General features: G+C 42.7%; 1 protein-coding gene across 3 annotated transcripts; it reads left to right on the plus strand.

Annotated features, from left to right (window-relative positions):
- Nucleotides 1-1,376: 1,376 nt before the first annotated feature.
- NOD1 (nucleotide binding oligomerization domain containing 1) lies at nt 1,377-22,977 on the plus strand. Of its 3 annotated transcripts, XM_083869979.1 has the most exons (11): nt 1,378-2,149; nt 4,004-4,178; nt 5,375-7,178; nt 9,205-9,288; nt 10,307-10,390; nt 11,918-12,001; nt 13,628-13,711; nt 15,762-15,845; nt 16,452-16,535; nt 18,604-18,687; nt 20,122-22,977. In XM_083869979.1, the coding sequence occupies exons 1-11, from the start codon at nt 1,934-1,936 to the stop codon at nt 20,192-20,194; spliced, it is 2,856 nt and encodes a 951-aa protein (XP_083726105.1). In that variant the 5' UTR covers nt 1,378-1,933; the 3' UTR covers nt 20,195-22,977. The 3 variants fall into 3 exon arrangements, 2 of the variants coding, with proteins under 2 accessions (XP_083726106.1, XP_083726105.1); XM_083869980.1 differs by lacking the exons at nt 18,604-18,687; nt 20,122-22,977 and having other exon boundaries at nt 1,377-2,149; nt 16,288-16,469; XR_014590964.1 differs by lacking the exons at nt 15,762-15,845; nt 16,452-16,535; nt 18,604-18,687; nt 20,122-22,977 and having other exon boundaries at nt 1,377-2,149; nt 11,923-12,001.
- Nucleotides 22,978-24,279: the final 1,302 nt, after the last annotated feature.

Consider the following 24,279-nt stretch of genomic DNA (forward strand, 5'->3'; position numbering starts at 1 on the left):
CACAAAGATGTAAGACTAAATGATGTTTTCAACATGCTTGGTCTTCATTTACAGAATGAGCTTTCTTGAACAAAGAGATGTGTCAGTGTGGCTTCTAGGAAGCTGAGTGACTCAGAAATCAGCCACTTCCTCGGGTGGGTCATCTGAATGGGGTAATGAAAAGTTGATTTGTCTGAGTAGATGCAGTCACTTACTGGTGTGGTAAGAAACTCTGATCACTTGGTTACATTCCGTTTGTTTGAAACAGTTTTGCCGTTTGGGGAGTTGGCTGTGACCCCGAACAAGTTATGCTGGGGATTTTTCAAGTCTCAGCCCTCGGAGAGCCCAACTCTTAATGCAGTTATCTGCATTCATGCAGGTCAGCAACCGTAAGTTGAGCCCTGCTTCAGGGAAATCCGAGGAGCTGAGCTGGTTTGCCCTGCTGGTTTTGAGTGTAGATAGTTAGTGTCACTAAAATGCAGTAGCATAACTTTGTCTTTCTCCAGCATCAAGCAGGAGAAGCTTCACTGATGCAGACAGCAGCTTCTGATATAGAAAACCCGTAAAAGTGAGATTGTTCCCGTAGCAGGTCACTTAGAATAATCTGTGAGCTGGCAGGGCTTGACAGGGGAGTGCTGGGGGAGCATTTGGAGAAGTTTACCATCACTGCAAATGTCTTGGGAAATTACGAGAATTTTGTAGCAGCAGAGTTGGCACATTTACAGAATTGTTGAAGGGTTTTATCTTTTGGTTTTGTTGATATGACTGTAATCAGAATCTAAGAACATTCTTCCCGATATCCCTTGACTTGCTGAAAAAACAAGTGTTTTAACTGGTACTGGGGGTTGTCAGTTGTTTGTGTTGATCTTGCAGATTCTCATTGTCTGTGTGGAGATGATTCAGTTGTGATCTGGCAAAAAATTAGCTTCCTGCATGGGAAATAGTATGTGCAAATTTGTACCTAAATAGTACCTAAATGAACTTATTGTTGAATTGTAATTACAATATAACTTCATGCCTACTGTGGTGGGCACATTAACTACAATTACAAGAAGACCTGCTTTAGTAATACAATAGAGAGCAGTCTGATGCTGATTCCTCTTGCTTTATGCCTTGTAGAGAAAAATAGGAGTAAATGGACATCTAAAAAGAGCTCCCAAGAGGTGGTCTAGAGAACAAGTGCATACACTGTGCATACATACATTTGCAGACAAGGAGAGAACATTCATGCTAAAGAGCATGACTTCAAAATAACATCCCTCCTGGTGTTGGTGAACCTGATGTCCTGAAGCTAAACTCTTTTCCTTAGTTTAGCTAAAACTGTCTCAGAGTTCACAATGCCTTGCTTGCAGGAACAGATATTTGCAGCACTTTATACAGTCTCTTGTTGTAACAACGAAAAAGCAGAGTGAATTGCTACTATAAATTAGTTCCTCCTACAAAATTAATTGCTATGAAGTATAATTTTATTCCATTTATTTTCTTGTCCAGATTATGTTTGGACAGATGCCCTGGTTTGTCTACTGAAACATGAAAAGGTAATAAAAAATATTAAATTATGCACTAGGAACAGGCAGTTAATAAAGCTGATGCCAGTGGTGGTGTTTGAGGCAAGCTAGAGTAAAATACTGGTACAGGAAGGAGACTGCCTGTTGTAGATATTTTATTTTTCAAAACCTGAACAAAAAAGTGGAAGTACCTGAGGAAGAAATGTTATTAAAAAGTTGGCCATGATACTACATAGAGTTTGGGAGTATTCTGTGATGTCTAATGGAAGGATGTATTTGCATAAAATGATGTTTAAACTAAGGTTCTGTTCAATTACTTTTTGCAGGCTCAGTGATACGGACAGATTTCATGTTTGCCTGAAGTTAAATCCAAGCTGACCTGTCACTACAAATGGTCAGTTTTTCAAAGATGAGGCTTGGTGGAGCAGCTTCTTGGTATCTCAACTATGGAAGGCCAGCTTTGTGCTAACGTGGACATTTCTGTGAAAAAACCTCCAGGAGCAAGCCCTCAGTCCTTCATTGCCTTGCTGAAGGTTCACCGAGAGCTTCTGGTCGGTCGGATCCGAAACACGCAGTGTTTGATTGATAACTTGATTAAGAACGACTACTTCTCCACTGAAGATGCAGAGATAGTTGTCCAGTTTCCTACTCAAGCAGATAAGGTATATATATATTTTTTTCTCTAGCCAGCAAAGCTTTTGATTGCTTTCAGTTTATCACGAGATTTTAAGGGTTCATCTGACAATTTTACATCTAGTGTGTTTTCTAATCTTTGTTGTTTTGGAGTTTTCCCACCCCATTCTTCCTGGATGAGTGTCTCCATCCTTTTCCAGCAGGGCTGGCACTGCTGGTTATGCCCGTTGGCAGCTGTAAGAATTTAGCAGGGTGATAATTGCTGTTCTGTCCCTCCCAGCTGCAGCTTTGTCCTCTGATAAAGTGGTGGCCACATGGTTGTTAGAGTACAGCAAGGAAAATCTGCTTTAGGATGCTGTGGGGCAGATCATCCTGCTTTAGGAGAGACAGAAATGAAATGTTGTGTTAGAAGTTAATGATTGTTTGTTGTCTGCATGAACACCTTCCTTTCTCTTTAAAGACCTATGTATGTTGTAAATGTTTCTATGGAAAATTGATGTACCCTGGCATATTTGGGGTTTTAATTCATCTTTGGACATCAGCAGCAAAAATTATTTCGTTTTGTTAGGAGAAAATTACCATGTACACAGTTGGTCTTTGCATCATAACTTGAAAGAGCTGAGGAGATTGTTTCCCAGACCAACCAATCAGGCAGCTTCAGAAGCCTGTCACAGTTAGGGGCAGGCAAACCATAAAAAATTCAAAGGCCTTGGACTTCACCAACAGTGCAGATTTTCATAAAATAATCATTCTTGCTGGCATGTTGAAATGGTAACACAGTGCTCACACTGTGTGTAGGGTCAAAGCTGAATAAATGCACACTGTATGATTATCTCAATTTCTTATTGTTCAGCATAATATGCATGGTTGTTGTACCAAAGCTGAGGGGGAGGCCATGCATCAGGAGTCTAAGCAGAGACAGAGAGCAGGCCACGGTAGTGTAAGTGAAGTGGACTCTGTGGGAGCTTCTCTGGAAGGCATAAAATTGCTTTTTAGAGCATACAAATTGCCAGAAAAAGCTCCATGTGTTTGTTGTGCTGCATGTACATCACCCTGATTTGAGCTCACAAGAGACCAGAGTCTCTGGAAACCCTTTGTCTGGTTTAGAACTGCATTCTTCATTCATTTCTAGCAAGGAGATCCTGACATTCAAAATGTGCCCCTGGATGATTGCTCTGTCCTGCAGAGGGTTTTGTACTTGTAAGGACTGCCTTGTACTGATGCACAGAGATCACCCTCTGCCTTGCCTGTGGAGGTGACACGTTGTTGTGAACTGCTCCAGCCACTGCCTGGTAGCCATTAGTTTTGGTAATAACTGCAGGCAATGGGGCCATTGTACAGAGAGAGCCTGGAGAATTGAGTTGCTGTGTTGGAAGGAAAAGTTGTAGGGTTTTGGCTCAGCATTAAGTTCCAGGGAGGGATTCACCCTATCCTGCTCTGGACCTGGCTGGATCCTGAGGTAAATCCAAATGTGACTGGAATATTTACAAAACAGACAGTGAATTTAGGGCACTGAGAAACCACCTTTATTTTAATTTTAAACAGCAGAGGGTTTAACATACACTCTCTAGCCAAGCTGAGGAAATCCTTTGGGTTCCCTCTTGAGGAGTGGTATTTATTCATTTTGTTTGTCATTAGTGTGATTGACCTACAAGTTCAGACCTTAACTTGCAGAACCAACTCTCTCACACCATTCAAACACAAAAGGCAGTTGAGTTTTGTGATGGATCCTGTTCAAAGCTGGATTTTCATTTCACCTTTTTGAAGCACCAGTTTTGATTTTGGCCCCCTGCTCCAGTCCAGAAAGGATCCTAAAGTGGTTGACAAGCATTACTGTGATAAAATGCTGTGTATCAATGATCTTTCCTGTGGTGTTCCTTCAGGTTCGCAAAATTCTAGACTTGGTTCAAAGCAAGGGAGAAGAAGTTTCGGAGTATTTTGTCTATGTCCTGCAGAAAGTCACTGATGCTTACTATGAACTTCAGCCCTGGCTGGATGAAATAGGCTACAAGGCTTCAGAGAATATTTGTAGTAAACCTGTGGTAAATACAGATCCAGGTAAGGTCATGCATCTCTATCCCTTCCCTTAGAGCTGCCCTGCTGTGTAGGAAGCTCCAACCAGGTGGCAGGAGAGTAAGAGTTCAGGCGGGCACAGCCAGGGGAAATAACTGTGTGCTTGCTAGCAGTGGTAGCCAAATTAAAAGGCACACTGTATAATACAAAGGTGTTGTTGATAAATTACATCCTCTTTTGTTAAACCCAAGCTCTTTCTGCATTTGTTTGTGTGTATGTAATACAGTGGCAGAACCACCTTGTGCCAGCTCTAGTATTTTCTAGACCTCTACTACAAGTTATTAGCATCACTCTGATGTTTTGGCCATGGACTAACCAGTATTTCATGATGAGAAGAGTCAAGCAATGAGGCAGATTGGCCAGGGAGGCTGTGCAATCTCCATGCTTGGGGGTTTTCAAGATCCAACTAGACAAAGCCCTGAGTAACCTCATCTGATGTCAGAAATGATCCTGTTCTCAGCAGGAGGTAGGGCTAGACCTTCTGAAGGCCCTTCCTACCAGAATTTTTCTGTCATCCTAAATGATGATTTTAGCAACCCTAAAAATCAGAGATTAAGTATTGCAGAAATTATTTCCTCTGGACAGGTTCTTCCATAATACATAAAAATTACTTCGTGCCCATCTGAAGCAAAGTTCCTGTTGAAAAACACAAGCCAATGTTGCACAATAACTGAGATTCTCTTTTTTGCTGTCATCTTAAAAAAATCTTTGGGAGTGCCTGGTACTTGGTTTCTAAAATGCATGGCTTCTATTTGTAATAATATAAATTACTAAAGAAGTTAGGAAAGAATAACCACCTAACTGATAGAACTGCAGGTAAATACAGTGAAATCAGTGACCAACAACTCTAACAAGCCTTTGCAGAGAGTTAAGCAGCCTTTAACAAAGGGTCAGGGGCTTGGCTTTGAGTTTCAGCTGAAGGATATCAGCCCCTTAAACCAACGCAGCATCAGTACTGGCTTTGAGGAAGTGGTGGCTCTTAGCACCTGAGTTTCTTTAGCACCTGAATTTCCCAAGTGAGTGATGATGGCAGCACAAATAGAATTAATCTGCCAAAGAACTCTTTTCACATTAGAATTACTTTTGTGTACTACCCTCTCTGAGTTCCCAAAGAGGTGGGTCATTGTATACATAGGTTTTTAAGTAACAGTCTCTTTAATGATAATTCAATGTCTTTTTAGTTAGCAGGTATTGCCAGAAACTCAGACATGAACTGGGACGGGACTCCAAGTTTGTTATGTTGTACGCTCAGAAGGAGGAGATGCTGCTTGAAGAAATCTACTCCAACAGTATTATGGAGCTGGTCAGTTTTACCAATGAGAGTCTTGGCCAGGTGGGTCAATTAGAAGCCCTTTTTGATGATGCAGTTGGGCTAATTAATGAAGATGGAGAGACTGTTTATGTCTACGGTGATGCAGGAATTGGAAAATCCATCTTGCTGCAAAAGATACAAAACCTTTGGGCCAGAAAAGAATTGGACATAGGGGCCAAGTTTTTCTTCTGTTTTCGGTGTAGGATGTTTAGCTGCTTCAAGGAAGATGAAGCCATATGTTTGAAAGACCTGCTCTTCAAGTATAATTGCTACCCAGACCAGGACCCCACAGAAGTGTTCCATCACATCTTGCAGTTCCCTCATACAGTTCTTTTCACTTTTGATGGCTTTGATGAGATCTATTCCAGCTTTGATCTCAGCAGCCTACCTGAGATATGCTCACCCAATGAACCCACTCACCCCCTGGCACTGCTTGTAAGCCTTCTCAGAGGAAAGCTGCTTAAGGGATCCAAGAAAATTCTTACTGCCAGGACAGGAACTGAGATCCAAAAAAACATTATTAGGAAGAAAGTGTTGCTTCGCGGTTTCTCCAGGAATAACCTGAAGGAATACACAGCTATGTTTTTCAAAGACGAGAGGCAACGAGCACTGGTATCAAACCAGTTGGAAGCTAACCCAAATCTCTGCAGTTTGTGTTCAGTGCCTTTATTTTGCTGGATTATCTTTAAATGCTTCGAGCACTTCCACTCCATGTTTGACAGCCACGAGCTTCCAGACAGTTCTGTTACATTAACAGATGTATTTTTGCTCATGATTGAAGTCCACCTGAACCGATCTGTGAAAACAAGTTTGCTGAAGAGCAATGTCAGGAGCCAAGCAGAGATGTTCAAATCAAGAAAGGAAAGTCTTCTAGCTTTGGGTAAAATGGCATACAGAGGGATGGAGAACTCTTCCTTTATCTTTGAGCAGGAGGAAGTCTCATCAGCAAACATCTCTGAGGAAGATTTGCAATTGGGCTTTCTCAGGACAGTTAAAAGTTACAGTGGCTGTGACAGTCAGGCCACTTATGAGTTCTTGCACTTAACCCTTCAGTCTTTTTTCACAGCTTTGTTCTTGGTTATGGAGGAGAAGGTGGGTACCAAGGAGTTACTTGAGTTTTTCAATGAATGTTCTTCCGTGGAGACTGCCCAGCCTACTTGCCTTCGTATCCCCTGGTTGAAGAAACAGCTATCAGGGGAGGATCCTTTCCAAAATAAAGAACACTTCAATTTTATCAACATGTTTCTTTGTGGCCTACTTTCTGGACCCAGGCAGAAGCTCTTCAGACATTTAGTTTCGCCTGCAGTCATTAAGAGGAAGAGAAAAACACTCATCACATACCTTGGGAAGAGCATGAAATCCAAACTGAAAGGCTACACTCGATCCAGGCTTAAAAGCTACAATCAGGTGCAGGTGCAGCCCAACTTTGTGTGGATGCTGAGGTGCCTGTACGAGACACAGAGTGAGAAGGTGGGGAGGATGGCAGCCCGCCGCATGCACGCCAACTACATCAAGCTGGCCTACTGCAACGCCTGCTCTGCCGACTGCAGCGCCATCTCCTTTGTTGTGCACCACTTCCAGAAGCGCCTGGCGCTGGACTTAGACAACAACAACATCAACGACTATGGAATAAAACAGCTGCAACCTTGTTTCAGCAAGCTTGCCGTGATCAGGTAGGAGTCTCTGTGTATAAGCAGCTCCTTGTGTACTCTTCACTTATTCCACAAACTGGTGGGCTGAAGGAATTGATCTCGCAAGTGGAGAAAGATGAGGATTAGTGCTGCTGGAAATTAATATTTCAGATCTTCTGAAATCTTTGTTCATTTAGTCACAGGAGTAGGGATAAGCTGTGAGTTTGGAAACCGAAATGAAAAGAGTGGTAAGAAGTTCTTAGAAGCACAGACTGTTTAAACCTGTAGGTTTAGTCAGCTCCATCTCAAATTGTTTTGTCTTGGAAGAGGATTTTTATGAGAGAAGGTGTTTAAGGGAAAAAGAAACATAAGGGCATCCATTATCTGAAAATTGCCTGAGGCCATCTCTGCCCTTGGTCATAAGGGGTAAGGGAGGATCTCCTATTCACAGTAACCCTTGATCAGAAACTTTGCATTTCTTGCTTTGGTATCCTGTCAAAATGTCTGGCTTTTATAGGACAAAAGCTATCATGTACATCCATGAAAGGATGTGGTATTTCCCTGGAGTGATGTGAAGGGAGGGCATGGCTTGGTGTGAACAGGAAGAATTAACTCCACCTGTAACATCACAGGCCAGATTGTTTCACCTCCAGCCCTTTGAGGTTGTACCATGTAGCTGTATCTTATTTGTCCAAACATTTAGGTGCAGAAAATCAGGAACTTAATGTATATCCTTTTTAAAGCTCCTTCAGCCTCATGAGATCTGTTTTTTAACAACTGGATTTATTCCTCCTGTTTGGCTGTGCCTTGCCTTGTTTTCCTTTAGGAATAAATCAAAGCCAGTGACTCTTGTTTTTTTCCCAGTTATTTGCAAATTGACTGACCTCCCAAGAGAAAGGAGTAAGGAAACTCCTGGGAAAAATGCATAAGTATGTAAGACAAAACAAAGAAGAAAAGGCCAGTCTTTGATTCTCTGTGCCTGTCGTGATCATGTGCCATACACAGTGTGATCCTAACACCATCCCCAGCACCAAAACATTCTTTTAGGTTGCCCTTTTGTTTTTATGGATCTTCAGATGTTGGAACTTTTATTTCTAATGAGCAATTTCTGCAGGTCAGGAAATGTTGTTTCCAACAGCTTACCCATCCCTTTCAAAGAAGCAGACTGTTCTGATCTGCAGAAGCTGGCTGATCTCTCCTGTGTGCTGGTGCATTCCAAAGGGACCAGGTTGCTAACTAGCAAAGGGTAGGAAGGCTATTGGTGATAAGGAACTCTCAGCAGGAAAGCCTCAGCTACTGAGCCTGTGTGCAAATTAAATGTGGTTAAAATGTTTTCATAGGGACAGCTTTATCCAGAAAATGTGATTCATGGCATTTAGAATACCTCACTTGGACCTGTCCATTTAGTGAAAGTGAAAAAGTTTGAAGAAAAAAAAAAACCCAAACAAAACAAAAAAACAAAGCAACAACAACAAAAACCCCACCCCAAAACAACTGTGAGAGGACGCATTTTTATTCTGCCGATGACTGACCTTGATTTGTTTCATGTATGACTGGGACAATAAAATTAGAAACATCTAGCACACCCATGGGAGCACAGTTCTGTTTTCTGGCCAGGGCTTTTCACAACCTTTATTTGGTGAAGCCTAAATGTGTTGTGACTTTCAAGAGAAGATTGTGACTCAGAAAGAGGATTGCAAGACTAGTAGTTTGGACAGCTTGCTTTTGCTGGGGTGTTAAGCAGACTTTCTTCCTGAAATCACAGTAAGCACAGGAGGAGGGTGAGATGTTTATCTGGTGGCTGACTTCCTACATTTTATTGTTCTCAGTTCCGTGGACAGCTTCCAGGGCATTACCTAGGAGATCTGGGGCTCTCTGATTTTAATCAGTTTTGGAGTGAGCCACATGAAGCTGAGCTCACATTTCCCTTAACAGCTTTTAATATGTGGAATAAGGACCTGTTAAAATATCAAAGGAAAATGCATAGGCCTCCAGTTATTTGTTAACTCATGGGTTATGAACATTTGTAAGATGTGTTGATTCAGACTTTGCATTCCCTTCTTTCCAGGCTCAGTGTAAATCAGGTCACAGATCACGGTGTAAGGATCTTGTATGAAGAACTCTCCAAGTACCGAATTGTGTCTTTCTTGGGGTATGTACGAGGTTGGGAGCAAAACATTCAGCAGTGATGCTAGACAATAAAACTCCAATGCTGTCAGTACTGACACAGCAGAGGTGGGGTGGAAACTACACTTACCTCCTCATCTAAGCAAAGCAGCTTTTTGTGTCAGAAATGGTCCTGTAACAGTTCACTGCGACAAGGACCACAGCTTCCTCTCCCATCACACTCCCTCACAGCCTCCTGCTGGCATCAAACCCTTCTGTGACACAGTGTGGACCACTGTCAGCTTACTGAACTGTGTGAGCATGCTAATTTTTATACCAACAGCCTTCTTGCTGTGGAAGGGATAGACTGCAAGCGAGAGAGTATGTGCAGTTATAGCCTGCTGTTTTCTCTGCCGTAAACTGATTTATTTCAACTATGCAAAGCAGATACAGCTTGGTAGAGTCTAGTGTCAGGAACATGCAGTTTCAAGTGTCATGTTCATGATACCACTTTCTTTCAAGAGCTTACTTAATGAAGTTGAAGCTGGAAGGCACGTTAGCTCTGACTTTCTGCTCTTGGTTAAGTAGCTACATAAAAATGACTTTTTGAAAGGTGAACATGAATACCAAGAATAGCTTTTTTTCCTCCAGTGCCCTAATGTAAGTACAACTGCTCAGGTATCTGCTCTTCAGTAATATTTGCAAGGGGATTTTATGACTTTTAAAAGACCAAAAGTACATTATGGTGTTTTGTCTTTTGACTTATCTTCTGGCAATATTATTTCTGTACTAGCACAAGAATAAAGGGAAGCTTTGTTTGCTTGTGGAGAACATTTATTTAAAAAATTATATAAATATTCATGATTTGCAGTCTGGTCTCCTTATATTTTTTATCTAGCCCATCACAATATGAATTATATATCAAAACAGAAATACAAGCAACTGTGAATATGTACAAAGCCATACAGAAAAGATAGATGCTATGTGTGCATCATAAAACATTCAGGTTGTAAATATTTAACAGCAGTAATAACCTATTTTTACCAATGTGATTTTTCTTTAAGCTTATACAACAACCAAATCACTGATGTTGGAGCCAAGTATGTTGCAAAACTAATTGAAGAGTGTTCAAGCCTGGAATATGTTAAGTATGTTGGATTTTTTTTTCCTTTCTGCATTGTCCTAATTAAGGTTAAGCAACTTGAAAGGGGAAGAGAGTAGAAAAAAGGACAAAAAATTGTATTTGGAATGAAATATGCTTTAGGTTGCAGTTGTATATTTATTTTGCAGTAGTCTAGCAGTGGATGGCAGCAGGTGAAACTCTTGAATCCATAGTCTTTTCTGGAATATAGCAGTGAGTTAAAGGAGTACATGAGACCTGTTCTTTAGCTAAATCCAGTGTGAGCACCTGAGTGAGGCTTAAGTTGTGCATGGACCTTGCTGCTGCTTCCAGCAGGCAAATTCCCTTGGATTTAGTACCAAGCTTTTTAGTGTCTGATCTTTTATGGGCCATTGGGGTCAGGCTGTGCTAGTGTCATACCTCATCTCTAGAATTCCCCAAATTCACTTGTGAGTTGTTCCCTTTAATTCCTGGAACTGCCCCAGATAAGAGTGTCTGGCCATGCACATTGGTTGGACATAAAGGTAGATCATTAACCAATGGTTTCATTGTGACCATAGCAGAAACCAGAGGTAACTGCAGCAATATCAGCTTTTGGAGGGAATGTAGGAACTGTCAGCCAGGGACTCTTGGGTTCTAGTCCTTGCTGTACCACTGACTTGGTTTGGAACTCCACTCTAGCCACATTCTTCCTACTTAAAATATTTAGAAACCCATGAGCACTTTGGTTCTTTCACTGCTTTGACAGTGCTTTGCTTATTAAATGTAGCTTTAACAAAAAAAAGCCTGTTGAAAGATGGTTGCTTTTAGGCTACATGGTAACCCTAGAGATTATTTTGAAATAGGAGTGTATGTTCATGTGCCCAAGTCAGCCAAACAAGACAGTTTTATGTAAATGCAGTGACTTGGGGGATTTGGGTTTGGTCTGTTCTTTAAATCAATCTATATGCAATTATCTCTCCCTTGAACTCCAGCCATTTGATATCCACATAGGCCAAAAATAGAAAAGGCTTTGTGTAAAATGCCAGCCAGAGAGTGAGTGCTGCACTGACCTGTGCCACTGCCTAGAGCTGTGCTTACAACAGAAAGACTTGGAATTATTGCAGTCTGTGCTTACGAGCTGCAATCTCCTCTGGAAACACACAGTAAAGGAATATTCTGTTCCCTGTGGCATCATGGAACATGCTGCCTGTAATTCATGAGCTCTGTAGCAATTGCTGATCCTATGAATTATATTAAAAACAAGACTGGGTTCCTTACTCTGAGGATCATCAGTTCTTAAAGCTCATTTCTAACATACTGAGCACCAAACCCAAGACTCTACTGCAATACTTCTGATTTGGAGGGCTGACATGCAAAAGACAACATAAAATTATGTCTTTTAGTCAAAGGTCAAGTGCCTACAGTACTTTTTCACTCTGGGTTAATCTTTGCTAACTGCAGGTAGCCTCCAGAGTTAATTAGCCTTAAGTACTTGTGTGGCTCTCTGAACTGGTGTTCTGATAGCTGCACAGTTGTAAGTGATGCACCTCATCAATTTATGTATTTTATGCAGAATAGGAGCAAACAAAATAACGAGTGAAGGAGGGAAGTGCCTTGCCCAGGCCATCCAGAAGAGCAAGACAATGTTTGAAATTGGGTAAGTTCAGTGCTAAGGAGCAGAACTTAGGGCTTGATCTTGGCCAGGCACCTGTAAATCCCTTAAGATTCCTTTTTTTTCATGCTTACCTTCTCTCCTCCTGCTATTCCTTCCCTCCTCAAACAGCAGCATTAGAACAAATGAGTGTAAAGACATAGCCACATTTTTCCATGGAAAAGGAGGGCTGCTTTGTTGTTCTTCAGTTTACACAATGTTTAGTTTAAACAGTTAGCATCTGTTTTTTTCCTTTTTCACTGTTCTGACAGAACTTTAAAGGAGAGACAAATAAACAAGAGGACAGTATGTAAAGCTAGCCACTTTCTTTATGGCAGCACAGGTCCTCTAGAGATACTTGGTTATTTTTAAGTCTGTGTAGTTTTATGACAATTGGCACTGCACCTAGTTATTGAGTGTCATTGTTACAACTGTCAAACCTTCTGCATCACATCCTGATAAAGTTGTGAGCTGGGAAAATAAAAATGAATTCACATCATCTTTTTCTCTTAGTCTGTCCCTAACTGTAGAGAGATATTATTGGAGAGAGGCCTGAATGTACTCCAAACCTTTAGTTCCTGCTCTCTTTCTTAGCAAAGGTGCTAGATTTGATTTATTTTATTTATTTTTCTGCCTCTTCTGGCAAATCCCAGTTTTTTCACTCTACAGGAGAGCACATTTCTTAAAATTTAGTACTTGATTACATGGAATTAAAATCTCTGCTTGGCCATTTGAAAATCACACTATCCGTGAAACATGAAAATTAGACTTGTACCATCAGATTTTTGGCCTTTAATTTTGTTGTTCTACAGCATTTCACAAATACAGGGAGCAACCTGCACACTTCCATATATCTGGGTCTGCTGTGCTGTACTTGCTGTAATATCAGTGAAGGACAAATATTTTCTCCTGTGGAGGAAATGATCACTCCAAATGGACTTAAGATAGCTTGGGCAGAACTGTTTAAATAGTAAACTGCACTGGCTCTGAAGGACAAGGAAATTCTGGGGAACTTACTGGAAGTCCATGTGCTTAGACACCACAGAGCTCAATTGATTTTAAAAGAGCTGCCAACTAATTACCCATCAGCTGAGTGTGGCTCTGAGTCATCAAGCCTGGATCCCTGTAAAAAATCCAACGTAGATCTCAGCAGAGGTGTTTTCAAACCTCATAATGCAGGGTGAAATTTCAGTGTGGTTCGTCTGCATAGAAAGCATTTGACCAGGTACTCCTGGTAAATGTCAATCAAATCTCTCCAGCATGTACCATGTTATCTCCTCTCACAAAGTAACCCTTTGTGTAATCAAGGGTTATTTTGCCATTGGAAATACTATTTCTTACCAGTGTGCAGCAGGGTGATCCCAAAAGCTCCTGCTGCAGGGGGCTGTCTCCTAGAGCTCCTTCTGTGCTGTGGCCTGAGGCTACTGGTGAGTCAGCAGAGGCTACTGGTGCCATGTGCAGGGTGTGGAACACACCTGCCTCAGTGGGGAGGGTACCTGCCAGGCTTCTCACAAGCCTGAAAGACTGTGAGGTAATCAGGAAGGAGGGGAGGGGAGAGAAACAGGGAGAATGCATTGCCAAGAGTCAGTAGGGCAGCACAACTGATACTTCCTATTCTCCTCTCTTCACTAGGATGTGGGGTAACCAAGTTGGAGACGAAGGAGCAAAGGCATTTGCAGAGGCCCTGAGAAACCACCCCAGGTTAACGAATGTGAGGTAAAACACGGGCAGAGCCAGGCAGCTCAGTGTAGTGCTGGCTTTTCCATCCTGCTGTGAAGCAATGACTCTTTCTACCAAGTGTTGGCCTGGAATGCCATCTGGTATTGCAGCCTTTACTGTGCAACCAAGAGGTCCCTGGTGCAAGCAAGAGGCCAGACTCTGTCAAAGAGCTCTGTGCAGTCTTTAGGCAAGTTAAAAATACCACAGGACTGGCATCCTTTCCTCCGTGTACACCTCCTCCCCTCATGCTGCAAAGGGTTCTGGCATTTGTGAAGGCACATGGTCAGTGGGTGCCATTTTGATCTGGGAGCATTAGCAGAAGGAGGCACCAGCTGTGACAGAACTGGTTTCCCAATGAGCTCAGTATTAACAGTTTCTATTGAGAAAATGCAGCAGCTCTTACCAAAGTATTTTTTAGGCCATAATATGTTTGGGACATTCTTACATTTGGGCTTATCCTGTGCTCCAGTGGAGCTACACCACCACACATTCAGTGCTAGTGAGATGTTATTCTTACTGGAGTTCAGGGTTGGATCTCAAACCAGCCTTCTGGAAGCATGGGTGAGGTTGGAAGCACAGCAGAAACCTGGAGTGTTAAACAGCCCATCCCTGCTAGACTTTCAAATGCTGGCTGGGGATTTAAAGATGTTTTGGAGTCCCTCCACACAGCTGGAGCACTGGGTTCATGGGGACCCTTTCCATTTGTCTCCCAGTTCCACTGGCCTCCACGGAGAGGGAGCAGGCAAGGCTCCTTAGTTTCCCCACAAGGTGGCACATGGCACTAGTTTCTTCCGAAATACTCTGGGAGTTCGGGGATCTCTGGAGAGTTTATTGCTGCCATTTCAGATCCAGGGATTTCAGAGCTGGTGCCTTGTCCTCTTTTCTCCAAGTGGGTAGTCAAGCTTAAAAATTAAAAGCTGTACAGGTGCAGTGACCTAGATATATTTAAACTTAAAAGCCATCTGAAATAGCCATCTTCCCAAAATTGCACAATCCATCCAGACGCATCGGACTTGCGTTTTGCAAAAGAAAACATTTTGAACTTGAATCAGAGCTCAGGGATTCTCAGACAAGAGCAAATATGCTGATGAATGTGGCTGCAGAAATAAAGAGGAGTAACTGTGCTTGTCTTGAGCTCGAGTTTGCTGGCACTTGTGCAAGGTGAATCCTCTGCTCTGCAGTGTACTTGCTCTTGGTTTTGTTTCTTATCTTCCACTGGCTAATCCTCCTCCATGATTTGAATTCATAGTTAGCAGCGGTGGTAGCTTTACATGAAGACCAAGGGAAGATAATCCCTACTACATCAGTTTATTTGCCATTTTTAGGCCCAGTTGTGATGGACTGAGAACATCCAGTTTGAGCTGAAGCTAGGAGGCACTCATGCCAATACATACTTGTGCCATTGCTTTATTTGGTTCCCCATTCTTACCTTTTTTGAGGCCTTGCATTATTTTGAGGAGGGAGATGCTTTTTGAACTCTGAAAGCCCAGAGCTTAACTTTAACTGAATGATTTTGCCATTGTCTATTCAAAGAATGAAGGGCAGACTAAGAAATGGTTTTGGTTTGCAATGGAAAGCATTTACAAGCTCATCTCTCTATATACAACTGAAGGTGTTGTATTTGGAAGAAGAATGAGGTATTTGGATGCCTTAAGGACTTAAAGGACAAAGTGCCCAGTTCATACAGGGATGATAAATGCATGTAAAAACCTGTGTACTGCTAAGCACAACTCTTTGTCCTTGTTAAAAGCCTCAACTCTCAAAATTATGGGGTGCAACTCTGCTGTCAGCCCCAAGAGCACAACTCACTGACAGCAAACCTTGTGGACTGTATGTTAGACCTGCACTCAGGCTGTAGCCTGTGAACTGCTCTCACTTATAGAAGTTGTAAGGGCTCAGTGGTTTGTGAAGTGTGTGAACCTATGAAACACGGAAATGCTGAGCTGTACAACTGGGAAGCAGATTGTCCAGGATATTGCCTTGTATTTGGCAGTGGGAGAGCCAAGTGGTGCTGCTTTTCTTAGACATTTGTGTCTTTACTTCACAGTCTCGCATTCAATGGCATCACGACAGAGGGAGGCAAAAGTATTGCTGAAGCCATGCAACACAACAACTCTGTGAGGATATTTTGGTAATTGACAGTGTGGTCTCTTTCTCCTCTGCTTCCTTTTCCAGAGCAAAATGCTGTTGTATTTCCTCCAATCCCATTGCCCTTCCTACTCTCCCCTCTTCCTTCTCTCCCTCCCCTTATCCCCTATTGTTTCACTATCAGCAAGCTATAACATGTCCCTTTGGAAGAATGGATCAGCAGTGCGTGTCCTTTGGGATACATTCCAATGACCTAGTGTCATGCCTTGCTCTGCTCCTTCCATCTTGCTTTCCCATCTTCTCTCTTTTCCATCATCTGAAGTCAAGTTCTTTGTCCTCAGTTTTTGCACCTCTTCAGTGTTGTCTGTACCTTTTCCCACTACACCTCATCCACCTTTTAGACACTAAAGCATCATCAGAAAGTATCACTAGAACATTGCTCAGAGAAATAAAGGTCTGATACTCTTTGTCTCTTTTACCTCCAGGGCTTCTCTTCAATATCTCTTTGTGTCCAGCCTTTACAAATGCTGAGGGCAGGAACAGCACATGCCCCTTTGGCTGTCTAAAGCTAAGTCACAGACAAGCTGAAAAAGCAGGGGGCAGAAGAATAATGTCAACATCCTAAGCGAACATTTTCTCTCCCACTTAGGTTGACTAAAAATGAGCTGGATGATGAGGCAGCAATGAGTTTTGCAGAGATGCTGAAGGTCAACAAGAAACTGGTGCATTTATGGTGAGTTACATTCCACAGTGGCACAAGCTCTTTGGCAGGCACTACATTAAAGCTTCACCTTCCAAGTCTATGTAGGTCACAGTAACAGCTTCTGTGCATGGTCTGGATGCAGCTGACTGCTTGTAGACAGTTCTAATGGGAAGTTAATAAAGCTGCTGTCTAGCATTCGGAACCTGCTTTCGTACGGGGAAAAGTTCAAGCTGTTTCTGGTAACTTTCAAATTAATGATTGATTTCATCTCTCGTTAGGGGAACAGTATTGGCCTCAAAACCAAAAGTTTAAAAAACAAAACAAAAAACAACCCCAAGCAGACAGCTAGAATAGAATAAGGTTATTACAATTCTTTCTGTTTATCATCATGCTATGAAAGTAACTCTTCAACCAAGAACCTACATGACAGACACTTAAATACGTTGCATTTGCCCAATGCTTTCTTTTCAGGCTAGCAATACACTGATGTAAGACATGCTTCTCCAAGGCATCAATCCCCAGGAAACCAGGGATTATTTCTAGCAATCACAGTGAGACCTTTTACACTTCTAAGAAAAGCAGTGTTGGCTTTTCTAATCCAGATGTTGCCAGTGGATGGGGCTGGGCAGATGCGAGCTGTAAAAAAATAGCCATCCATTCATCTCAAGTGATCAAGGCAATGTCAGACATGGAGTCCCTTCACATGCTTTACAAAGACTTGGCTGACCACACACGAGCCTCTCCCTGTATTAATCCTAGTTCCAGCCCCTTAGGAAGCGTGCTGGCTCTCGTGGGTGCCAAGTACTTGTAGCCTCTTTTGAAAGCAGCAGAAGCTGTGGTGCCCATCATCCTGAAAATGAAAAGGCAGTGGGGGAAATGCTTGATTTCTTTGTGTGCAGCTGCAGATCTAATTCACTGAGCAGTTTGGGTTGAATTCATAATAAAACTTAGCCCAGCCAAAGCAGGCATAGTAATCGAGGTGAAAGTCTTTGTCATGGCTCAGTATTGTCCAAGGGTGTCTGCCAGTGGGCAAATTTATATCCTACTTTGTGATTACACCAATGGATACCTCCAAAAGGCAGTGACCTATATAGATAGTTGAACTTGAGGTTGAGTTTAAGTCTTTCTTCCTTCAGTAGCTGAAAGATTCTACTGGATCCCTTTGCATTTTGATTCCTATACCAAATGTAGAAACTCCTTTAATGGGAATGCCTCCTTCCCTCCCTTCCTAAGAGACTGTTCAATACACTCCAATGTTCAGCCTCATCCTGAATCCTGAGGGATTCATGCAACCAGTCACATGGAATGGTACAGCTATGGGGCTCACCATGGCAGACTGAAAGGTGATTATTGAATTAAGCTAGGCTGATGAGTATTTTTATACTCATGCAGTTGAGTTGCCTTTGTTCATCTTTAGCTAGTGGGATGGTCTACAGTGGTTAATAAGAGTTACCTAGTGCTTCATCAGTTTCACTACTTGAGGATATTATGTATGCTTTTTTTCTTCCCTAAGCTCAGATGAGACATAATTTATAGCTGGTAAGTTGGCTTCACTGAGACTTGCACCTGCTCATACCAGAGTCAAAACCAGTGCTTTATTTTTCAAAGATCTTGTTGGTCTGATAAGCAAGACTGGAGGATTTGACAGCTTCTAGATCATAACTACTAAAACACTAGGCCTGCACAGGGTCTGACCTCCAGAATTTCCTGTACATCACTTAAAAATGTCTCACAGTCTTCTTAGTAAGAAAGCAGAGCTGAGAAGTTTGTCTGTCTCAGTCCAAATACCACAATCCCATACCACTAGTGAACAGTTCATAGCAGAAATTTGTCAGCTGTGTAATTAAAATTGCTCAGTATCTCCAGAATGCAACCACATGCAAGATTAAAAGGAAAAGATTAATACTCTGAGCTCTGTTTCTGAAAGTGCAGGTGGGGCATTTGACCAATACTGTGTACCATTCTTACAGATAAAATCACAGTCATTTTCTTGTGGCAGACAGCTTTTCTCCTTGATATCAAGCTGAGTGTAGATTCTGCATGTGTTGCAAAATAGTTCTCATGTTAGATTGATTTGAAATGCTTTTTTTTTTTTTAGGCTTATCCAGAATCAAATTACAGCCAAAGGGGTGAAGTGCCTCAGTGAAGCTCTCAAGGAGAACACGACTATTCAAGAAATCTGGTAAAGGTCCCTTTGTCAAAGGCTCACTTTGTGAACTTTCTTTCCCTTTAAAACCCTACTGGCCTTACTACTTCCCAGCCTAAAATATTCAGAGCAAGTTTATGTGAGGCAGGGGTTGTAGTTCCAGCTGTGGATTTCAAACAGGGAAAAAGCCACTGCCACTGAAATATTTCCTTGTGTGTTCTGAATGTCAGGCAGTTTTCCTGGTTCACATCTGTCTGTACCACTGACAGGCAGAACGTGTGTATTTGCAGAATCAGGGCCTGAATTTATAGACCAAGTTTTTCTTGTTGTTTTTATTTTAAAACTTCTTATCTTTTAAACATGAACATGTTCATGCTTTTCAGGACCTAAATGCCAAACAAACAGGAGATAGTTACCTTTAATCAGCATTACTAGTCTGGTTCACAGAATTTGTGCTTGGATTTTTTTGGGCAGTGCTCCAAACATACTGAAAGTGCTAAGCTACAAGGAGATTAACTTTTTGTAGGATTTGTTTGTTGTAGATTAGGTGGGCATCACATAGTCCCACATTTTAAGGCAGAAAGCCAAATACCACATTCCTCCCCTCACCTCAGGGAGCTCAGGAGTCAATAGAACTGAGCTGGTTTTAGCACTGCTGCTTTATTATTGAACATGAAATTTATTTTTAAATATAAGTATTTGTTTTAGTGAAAGGACACTGAATTCTTGCTTAGAAAGACAATGACTCACTGTCTGACTAGTGTGTTCCCTGGAGATGTGGAAGAGGTACTTTTTTCAAAAGCCACTGTCAGCTTTTGTCTATAGAAGAGGCATCAGTTCCCCCTTAGATCATTCTGAATCTTCAGACTGAAATCTGTCTTTTGATTCTGGCCTGAATGTTCAGAGACATTCATTAACCAAAGCAGTTTCATAAATCTGAATGGTTTGATGGATTTCAACATTCCTGAGAGCAGCACTTAACCAGGCTGCTCATTTTCAGGGGTGTAAGTATCAATGTAGATTATCTTTACGTAGCCAGGATTGAAAATTTTGTTATTGGTCATTTCACATTAATAATGCCTGAGTACTTCACTGAATTTTCTTCCCATGTTGTCATGGAAGACACAAAATGCTCTGGAGACTTTAAATGCCTTTAAACCAACCCACTGCACAATAAGAACCTTTGTCAGCTGTGTGCTGCTTGCTAAAATGAAAACAGCTGGGTTTCCAATGCCAGGTTCAGCTACTGGAGCTTAGGTGTGTGTTGAGGTTTTATTTCTGAGGGAGAAGCCTTGTTCCTCTGATGTGCAGTGGGAACAGCAGTGCTGTATCCTAACACCCATTCCCAGTTGAGAAGCATGCAGCCCATGTGGCATTGCAAACCTCTGCACCAAAGCCTTGGAAAAATAGGAGATGGGCAACAGTCACTGCCTTACTTTCACTCACATCCCTTTTGTTGTGCTCTTCCAGCTTGAATGGGAACCTGATAAGCCAAGAAGAGGCCAAGGCTTTTGAAAATGAAGAGCGGATCATTTGCTTTTGAATGAGGATTTCCCATTTTGCCAAGTTGGTGTTAACAAAGGTTACTCCTACACTTGGACTGCAGAGTTTATAAAGGCATAAATCTACAGTGCTCGTGGCAGGAGAGAGATACACAATAAGCTGCCTTTTTATGAACACACTGCACTCCCTCAGCTCCATCCCTTACCCTGCCTGTTATTCTTAATCCTTTTGGTGAGTGGGAAGTTGCCTGGGTAAATAATTAATGTTTGTTCGGCGCTTTGAAGATGAAACGCAAAGTGTTAACAGGCTAAATCCACTGGCAGGTGTATGCATTTTGATAACTGAGTTTAGATCTATTCTGTACAGTGATGTAAATAATCTCTTAACTTATTTATATACGTAAATAAAGACACACAAGTATACAGATGCAAAAAAGGGTGCAAGATGCACAAACTCCACCAGCTCTGAGTATTACCTGCCTCAGAGCTGAAAAGGAATATATACACAGCTTTACCAGAAACAGTATCTATAGTAGTTGCTTGGTGTCAGTGTTTTGAACATTAATTCCGTCTAGAAATTAGGTCTCTATTTCTTCACTGACTACAGGCAGCATCATAGACACTGCTTTTTTTGCTGTTGTTGGGTTTTTTTGGATGGGTAGAAATGGATGCATCAAGCTCAGATTACTTTCAGTAATTTTTTTTTTCCCATATCAAAGCAAATCAATTTTCTTTCATGCAACCAGAAGTCCATACTGCCATCCCTGTAAAACCATAACACGGGCAGTAAACCACTTTTGCTTCAAATTTCCAGAGGGCTGCGTAGAAACGGCTGCTGCCTGTTTCCACAGTGTTTGTTCTGGGGAGGGGGTCTGGAGAGAAATGTGAACAATTAATTAGCAGGCTGTTCATTGCCTTGGCTCCTGGCCTAGGCACCGTGCTGGTGGCACTACACCAATGTCACGTTGCCCAGCCTCAGTGTGGGGAGAAAGGATGATTGAAAATCAACTGCATCGAGTAGAAATCCCTTCTCCCAGCAACAGGCAAGCACACAGGAGGATTGAGATTGGCTTGGAAAGCTTTTAGTCTATGCTTTAATCAGTGGACAGAGCAAGGCAAGGGGCAGTAGTAGTAATAAGGACCAGCAAGAAAACATTATCCTCCCCCAAATGATTACTGTTTAGGAAGTGTAACTTTAGAGGTTTTAAAAGAAACCGGTTAGCAAAGGAGTGGGGTATTTGATTATTTTTTGTGGGAGCTTTATAAACTCAAACTCTACCCCACAGTGCAGGAGGTAGAGTCTGAGTTTATAAACCTAAAATGGAAAAGTATGACCCATTTTCCTTTCTTCTCCTGTGTTACCATCCCTCCCCCCCAAGCTCTGAGAAACAATTCTCCAGTTGCTGACTAACCTACAAAACCTTGGTAGGTTGGAAGAACCTCCAGTTAAAATGCCAAACCACTGAACCCTCACCTCCTCATCTCTCAACTCTGCCCCATGAAGCAAAGAAAATGCTTGCTTTGCAGGTCAGAGCTTCTCCATTTCCTAGGTAGTAGCAAACCTTTCCCAGCCCTCTATTCTGTGTACTCCCTTCAGCTCCCTAACACATTTTAAAATACTCACAGATCTTCTCACAAAACCTTCAGTTATAAAGGAAATAAAGGGAAAAAAAACCAACTTAGTTATTTTTCAGTGGCTTTTCCTCTGTGCCTGTACACTGATTTTTCACAGGGAGACAGATGAGGTTTTTCAACCATGCCAGAGGGAACTCAGCTAACTTGAATGATTTCTGCACCTGAGCCATTTGTTTACTGAAGCAAAAGGGCACACAGTTACAGATGAGCTGGATTTCAATTGCCAAAACATCTGCCAAAGCAAAGCTTTAAAGACTTCTCAGTGACTTCAACAAATCAGAGACTCATGCACCTTGTCAAAGTGTGTTTTGCCAGCTTACTCTGATGGAAGGGAGAAGGTGTAAGGAAGGGCCTTCACCAGAGGTATAGGAGGTGTCTGTGTTTGAGGAAGTGTGCTCCTACTTTGCTCTAATCACAGAATTATTTGTTCATTTACCAGGTAGAAAATACATTTAAAACTGTAGTTCCTGTCTTCATTTCATTAATTGACTAAAACAGCTCCACCCAAGCTTTCCAGTGCAGTCAAATCTGCCCTTTTTTTGGGCTAGAGCAGCCTTTGGCATTGTTTGTAGTGACAAGCTCAGCCCCATTGCAGATCTTGTTCCATACCTGGCTGTTACAAGCTGGGCATCCAGGGGGTGTTTTCAGGGACAGCAGCATTTACAGGCCTGCAGCAGCTAAATGCAGCTTCAGGGTAAGTGATGGCAGGGTCAAGCCCAGCTCCATGTATGACAGGGTTTGGCACTGAACAAGATTACAGTGCCAAAGACAGAGCCAGTCACAGCCACTCCTTCCAGAGGTGATTTTGGGCAGCAAACGTTTGTTTGGACTGGGCTGAAGGTCTGAGCACAGCTTTGGGTTTGACAAAACCAAGGGGTTTCATAGCATCCTGCTCCCAGCTCACCCAGAGCAGGGGATCTGCTCCCACAGCTCTTGGACTCATCTTGAGCCAACTGGTTGCTGCTCTGGGAGCAGCCAGACATCCCTTGTTTATCTGCACAGCATTTCTGGCTGAAGCCCTTCCTAGTTTTACCATCCTCTTTGTAAGGGGCATTGGAGCAACACCTGCAGCTTGCAGTGAGAGCCTTGTTTACTCAGAGACAACTGTAACTTTTTTAAGACTTGTTTGTAATTTGGTGAAGCTTTCTCTGTACACTGCGTCATGTTTTTCCACTCGTCCACTGTGACAATAAACAGCTTTTTAAAGAACAAGCTGCCTGCAAGTGCTTGGGCTTTGCTGAAGCCCTGTCAAGCAGATGCTTGGCTGGATCAAGATGGGACAGTGACACCCCAATTAGTTGTGGCTACAGACAGAGAGGAGTTGCCCCAGCTAGAGAAGGCCTTTCACAGCTGCCACTGCCCATGAGGGGCCTTTCCAGCAGCAGGTGCCAATCCCATTAGGGGAGGTGAGGGAAAGCACAGTGGTGCCTCAGGGATGTGCTGCAGCTGTGCTGTGCCCTGCAGTCCTCCTTCCACACTGATTGCAAGAGCTCTTTGCATTTCCACCTGCTGCTGCTGGGGGCCAGACTTGCTGGATTGAGGTGTTACTACTTGTATTTGACTGGTGCAAGCTGGGTGTGTTTACTGGTGCCAGATGACACTGCAGCCCTCAAGGAAGCCCTGCCTTAACAGTGCAGTCCTGTTCCAGTCACACACTGCCAGGTCCTCAGGAAAGGATGTCTGTCTGAGCCTGGTGTGGCTCACTTGGTGTCACACATGCCTCCAGGTGCCAGACTGCAGTTTATGACTTGCAGGGTGGTCAAGCAAGGCCATGCAGCCTTTGCTCTTCAACCACAGCCAGCACGGGATCCCAATCCCACCATCCCATGCCGAGGGAGCAGTACTGATGCCGAAATACAGCAAGACACCCATGCCTGATTCTCTGTGCCTTCATTCTGCTCCCTTACCTTGCTTCAGCAGACAAAACCAGGAGCCCACTGCAAAGCTGTACAAATGGCTGCAGAGCCAGGTGAACAGCAGTGAGGGGTGGGTTTGCCATGAGGAAGGAGAGGTCACTGCAGAAACCTCTCAGTTTTCTACTGATGGAATGAGTAATCTCGGCTTGAAAATGCTGCAGCTGTACACAAAGGCCTTAACTTCTGCTTTAGTAGGTAGAAACAAAACAGCAGGATTGTGCTAGATGAAAATGAAGGCCAGGGTGGGAGCTGCCAGCTGCACTCAGGGACTCCAAATTTACTCACAGGAGGAGGTTTCTCCTTGCTTGCTGGAGGTTCTCAGTTGCTCTGTGGGATAGATCAGCCTTCTGAAAACACAGCAGACAACTGGGGCAAGTTTTTCCTCACTTGCTGGAGTGGGAACAAAAGGTGAGAGGATTGCAGAGTGCCACAGGTGCTAGGGGAGCCCCCTTTTCATCCTGGGAAATTGCTGATCGAATCCCCTGTGAATCTTGATAGGGCTGAGGTCAGCCAGGATTCATTCTCCACTCCTAGAGGTAAATGAGAGCTGATGGCACAAGTTGCAGATGTTTGAA

This window comes from Zosterops lateralis (genome assembly GCF_965231275.1).
Source record: "Zosterops lateralis genome assembly, chromosome: 1".
NCBI classification, from domain to species: Eukaryota; Metazoa; Chordata; class Aves; order Passeriformes; family Zosteropidae; genus Zosterops; species Zosterops lateralis.